The following is a 6,089-nucleotide window of genomic DNA, read 5'->3' as shown; positions in this document are numbered from 1 at the left end:
TTACAATTCAATTTCAGGTTAGGACATAATAAATCTGATACATTTAGGATAAAATAATCTAATGAACTACATATTGCACATGGCGGGCTAGTCACAAACTTTCTCAAATTACAGCTAAACAGTCACTTTCTGAAAGCATTTGAAGAGAGAACATAATATTGATTCATATTTGATCAGCGCTGCACAGTTTGATGATTTGATCTCAGTTTGAGTTGCAATGGACGTCAGCCATCCTATAAAACCACTGATCGGCCTGAGCAACAAATTGGAGAGTGATCAGAAACCTTTTTTATAAATATGTAAAATTGTCCAAATGCATTTGAATTAATACAAACCATGCTGGAGAGCTTGTGGAGTCTCATTCATGGCCAGAGCAGAATAAATTGGTTGAAATGAGTCGTCTTCCTCATCTGAAAGGGAGAAACATCAGTGTGATGAACTGAGTTATAAATACTCTGATGAACAGGCTGAAGGGGTCAGAGCCTCTCACCTTCTTCACTCTGTGGTTTTGTGCTCTGGTTTGACTCTGGGCTTTTATTATCAGCACAATCTGCAGCGTCTAAAATAAAAGTATGTGTGAAAAGAGTGTGTGACTGAGCAGCACATCTCAACCACCAACTGTCACAAAGGATCTATAGTTGTTATTTCCACGTAAAGAACTCCGTCTCTCAAAATAATGACGATACAGGCTTATTAAATTAACTTGCTGTATTTGTAACCATGTGTTGAATAAAACAAAAATAAGAACATAGAAACCTTTTGCCTTCCTTGGTTTCGTGAAGACAACCGTATAGGTCAGACTGTCTGAATCGTCTGCAGCGTCCTCACCACACGCTGAAACACGAGGAAATGTATTTCAGTTAATACACAAGCAGAAGGCTGGTAGACAGGTTACTGGTGTGCACACTTTCAGATTATATTTCGTCTTAATTATTGGGTTCAAAGTTTCCTTGAACTTTAGTGTAATTAAATAGATCAATTTGTCAGAGAGAAGTGACAGTAACAGTTACTCACCGTTTAGTTTGTTGTCACCTGAGCGTGATGCTGATGTCTGTGTTCTGAATGAAACTGATGCAAAGAGAAGGAGGAAATAAAACACTTTTAAAGTTTTTTAGAACAGCAGAATATTCTTAACATTTACCACAACACTGTCAACTAACAAACAATGCTTTTCCCAGTTATTACATCACTGTATGGCTCAAACACTATCATACTATATATCATAGTTTGTATATCACTATATTTGATATTATTTTTAAATTGTGGTTCTTAGTGGGAAAAAATAATGAGATACACAGGTATTTTTTTTATACATTTGTGATTTGTTTAACTACGCTGTTTATTAAAATACTAACATTAAAGACAGAGAGGAAGAGAGTAACATAAACTTTACCACCACTTTGGGTCTGACTTAAACCTAAACTGTTTTAAAGTGATCGATTGGTTGAGCTTGTTGAAAGAAACAATCATTTTTATTAATCATTTGAACTTGAACGCTCCCTGGATTTCATTTATAGTTGCTTTATTGTTTAGGTGGTTATTTGGCAGTTATTTACATAACTTTTCTTACCTCTGTGTTTCTTAATATAAAGTAGTCCCACCAGCAGCAGCACCAGAGCCATGAAGAAAATGGTGACAGCGCCGCACAGGATGAGGAGGTGAGAGGAGTCGGAGTCATCGGAGGGAGAGTCTTCACCAGGTGATGAAGGGATGGCAGGATGTTTGTTTACTGAAACATTACAAATCACACTGTGTATGGAAGATTGATTTCATAATGCACGTGTTGTATACATCACACTTGACATTTTGCATGTATACGGATCACACAATGAGCAAAATACCTTCTTTGCCTTGTTTTGTAACACTTTTGTCTCACCTCTGACAGCCAGCCAGCTCTCTGGGGATTCTCCACCACCACTGATGCTGCACTTGTAGAGTCCTTCATCAGACTTGGAGACATTTTGAATGGTCGTCTCTGCAGAACTGCTCTCCATGATGAGGTGGCCATCTTTGAAGAAATCAGCTGAGAGGTTGGTAGAAGTCGTCTTGTTTCTGCAGCTCAGAGTCACAGATTCTCCCTCCATCACAGGGAGGACAGGACTCTCCAGGATCACAGAGCCATCTGAACAATATGTCAGTAGAAATGAACAGAAGACATGTTTTGTGTACAGACTCTCAATAGAATATTGATAGAATCAAGTAAGCAAGAGTTAAACACTGCCAGAGATTGCTCAACCCTTTGAAGTGTGCGTACAAGCACAAAATATGGCTACCGAAGCTAGAAAAAAAAGGGTGAACCTAAAATTAGATATTTGACAGTTGTAGTGTGTTACAAAGGCACAGAGTAAGACAGCCCAGACAGGATTTTACGTATCTGCACTGTAGAGAATATACGCAGACTTGAGAATCCTAAAAAAGTATATATATTATCAGTTTTATCCTTATCATCTTGATTTGATTTGATCTGATCTAACCTGAGAACTGTGAGCATTATCAGCTAAATGTTGCTGCTAATACTGGATGAGAAACATCAGATTATACAACGTTTAAAATAGATTAGCATAGAAAAATACTGTATAAAAATGATGTAATTTTGGAACTTACCAGCAACAGTGATGTTGACTCTGTTGCTTCTCTCTCCTCCTCCAGTCTCACACCAGTACTCTCCACTGTCTGCTGGATAGATTCTCTCAATCTTACAGGACGACCCTTTTGACGTCCTCTTAATGTCACATAGTGGAATAAATTCCTCAGTATTCCTGGTCCCTGTAATTCGAGTGGAATCAGCAGTCCCGTCACAATGTAAAGAGACAGACTCGTATTGAAAATGCTGCTGTCGGTCTGGCGTGATGCGAAGAAAAGCAGCATCTGAAAACAAAAAAGACATCATCGACTCCCATAATGAACATTTAAACTAAAAAAAATAGAAAACAAAGTAAAAAAAAGTCATTGTGAGAGCCTCGACCTTCCGAGATGTGTTTTTGTAATGCATGGACCTTTCACATAATACAGCATGAAACAAAACTGTAAGATACTAGATTACATAATTGAGACAAAGCCATTTAAAATATATGTTAATCTTTAATTCTGAGGTGGTGAGGATGATGTTAAAATCACAGAAAACCTTAAAGGTACTCTTGAACATTTTGTGTTTGTCACTTACCACTTGTCAGAGTGTTCAGCAGGCTGAATTCAAGCATCACTGGTTAAACAAAGGAGCAGAATAGAATATCAGACATAAAGAATGGAAAACTTCTGAAAAAGAGTAAAAAAATGAGAGTGAGTACTCACACAGTCTGAAGCAGAGAGCTGTGACCTCCATGATGTCTTGCTGCAGACTGAGCCTCAAACTGAAGTACGACTGAAGAGTGAAGGCGACAACTTCCTCTTCCTGTGCAGCTTTTTTTAAATAAGAGCTGCAGTCAGAGCCACAGTGGCTTCAACATACAGTCTTGAGTTATAAGGCCCCACTCAAAGGGGTTTCAGCCATCTTTCCCCCTGCTGGCTCAAGTATCCAGATAGTTAGATTACCATGGAGTGGTTGGGGCACAATAAGACTCAGCTAAACATTTATCTTCCCAGTGGTGATGATGAAGCATCATTCTCCAACAGATAAAAAAAGTGTTCATATCCTTAAAAAAAACCCTCCATCAATCCATCCATTTTCCTCTGTTTATTCAGGACTGGGTCACGGGGGCAGCAGATTAAGCTAAGTATTCCACTGTCCAGCAATGGACCCAGAACTGTTCCTAGGCCAGGGGAGACATTTCTCCACAATGGGAGATTTTGTCTCTCCAGTGTTTTAGCTTTCTAAATTTCTAAAGAAATTTTGATTGTGTGCTTGCCTCTGGACCGTGACTCTCGTGGCTTATCAAAAGGGGCAGGGATTAAACAGGGACTTTCTGCTGAGTACACTGACACCTCATACAAGTCTCTAGGACAAACGGTTCACAAGTTAGTAAAAGGGGCGTGTCTAATAAAAAGGGGCGGGGTTATCAATCGCCAGTTAAACAGGAACTCTATGCCGAGTAATCTGACACCGTATACAAGTTTCTAGGACAAATAGTTCATTAGTTATGAAAGGGGGCGTGGCTAATCATGTTTTATGAAGAAACGCCATGTCTGTTCACTTTGAGTAAACTGACAGTTATCAGTTAGAATGTCTGTGTTGGAGGGGGGGAGCTTTGGTAGCTAAGCAACCATGTGGTCAGGTGGAGTCGACCAATCAGAGCAGAGCAATCAACTGCGGGAGGAGTAGTCGACCGAAAAAAACATGGAAGAAACGGAAGAATAAAAACTCTTGTGTGCTTGCCTCTGGACCGTGACTCTCGTGGCTTATCAAAAGGGGCAGGGATTAAACAGGGACTTTCTGCTGAGTGCACTGGCTCATACAAGTTTCTAGGACAAACAGTTCATTAGTTATGAAAGGGGGCGTGGCTAATCAAAAAGGGCGGGAATTTATGAAACATTGTTATGTAGAACTGGTAAATGATGAACCATCATCATGCATGACAAGTTTGAGGCAGATTGGACAATGTATGGTCAAGTTGTGTTCGCGTTAACTGTTTTCAGTTAAAATGTCTGTGTTGGAGAAGGGGAGGTGGGGGGGGGGGCTTTGGTAGCTAAGCAACCAGGTGGCCAGGTGGAGTCGACCAATCAGAGCAGAGCAATCAACTGAAATTGGCTGCTCAGTGTGGCGGAACTGTCAGTTAGAGGTCGACAAACTGAAATTTCTGGCCTCGAACAGAAAGCATTTTTGGCAAAACCATAATACCTATCATTGATCCGACTTCATTTTGAGCGTCCTGAGTTCTTCCTGAATGTCTACATATCTTTTTTTTGAGAAAAATTAAAAAATAGCTTTGTTAGAGCGATCTAAAAAAAACTGTTACATGTCCTTTTTGTCAGAAATCTCCCTGCGTTTTTAATATGGGACTCAATGAGGCAGTTTGTGTGTGTTGTTGGCGCATCTCTGCGTCTTACGCCCAAACTATAACTCTGACAGCTGTACTTTGCCCCGAGCACTGGTCCCTACAGCTATTGCTGTATGGGACCAGTGCTCGGTGCGATTGCCCCGAGGCCCTAATAATATAAAACAGGCTACCAAAACAAGCAAACCTGCCGGCTCTCAGGACACCCCAGTTGCCGCCCAACTCCAAACAACCCATTGTCATGGGAACGACAATGACTGACAGGCTTCTCAGCCCCAAATTGTATGTCACATTCATGAACATCAGGGAAATCACAGAACTATGAATGGTTGTGTGTCCAACTCATTACAGAGTCAGCTTTCCTAACTGATATATCCAATCTCGTTGCATTCAGATGTTTTTTATTCTTGAACTAAAAAAACATCTGAATCTGAATCACATTCACTAATACATAGCCTCCAGCATACATCTTGTTGAGAGCGTTCTGACAGACTGGGTATGTTGTCAACATGTTAGGATGCAGCATCAGACACAAGGTGGTGATGGTGCTTGTGAGGTGTTGCTCCAAGATGGTTGTTGTTGTTCTGGGACGGGTGAGTACGAGTATAGACAGTATACCCACTGCAAAAAACTAGACTACACCACTGCTTCCAATGGGCCACAAACCAACGGGTGATGTCACGGTGACTGTACGTCCATTATTTATATTGTCTATGGATTATATTTACAGTCACCCATAAATTTAGAATAGTTTTGTTTTCTGATACAGTCCTCTGTTAATTGTGGTTTCAATGTGATATGTTTGGAAGAGATTGATTAATTAAGTTTTGAGAAGATATACACTTTATCTGTCAATAATAAATCACATCGGAGGTAAAGAAAATATTTTATTACAACTTTATGGGCGACCATGTTTATATACAGTCTCTTTAGTATATTTTCCCTTTCATGACAACTGTTAGAGGGATGAATTCTTAGGAACAACCTCATTTAAATAATATAAAGGCTTAATGTTTTGCTTGATTAAAGACATGGCCACTTTGAGTAGTAGGCGGCTGTGCTCAGGTGGCTTGCAGCTGCATTTAGCCAACCTCTGCTCACCCCTGCTCCACCTCTTTGCCAATTTTAGGATTAGCCAGGAGTCAGGGAGAGTCAAGC

General features: G+C 40.2%; 1 protein-coding gene across 1 annotated transcript; it reads right to left on the bottom strand.

Annotated features, from left to right (window-relative positions):
• Window positions 1–324: 324 nt before the first annotated feature.
• On the bottom strand, window positions 325–3,200 carry LOC131989324 (low affinity immunoglobulin gamma Fc region receptor II-like). Its single transcript, XM_059354514.1, has 6 exons — window positions 3,164–3,200; window positions 2,605–2,868; window positions 1,877–2,122; window positions 1,571–1,729; window positions 757–834; window positions 325–410 (listed from the first exon to the last, which is right to left on the bottom strand). Exons 1-6 carry the CDS (start codon window positions 3,198–3,200, stop codon window positions 325–327), a joined length of 870 nt encoding a protein of 289 aa, XP_059210497.1.
• Window positions 3,201–6,089: the final 2,889 nt, after the last annotated feature.

The sequence above is a fragment of the Centropristis striata genome, chromosome 17, assembly GCF_030273125.1.
Source record: "Centropristis striata isolate RG_2023a ecotype Rhode Island chromosome 17, C.striata_1.0, whole genome shotgun sequence".
Taxonomy (NCBI): domain Eukaryota; kingdom Metazoa; phylum Chordata; class Actinopteri; order Perciformes; family Serranidae; genus Centropristis; species Centropristis striata.
This window is presented reverse-complemented; position numbering and strand designations above follow the sequence as displayed.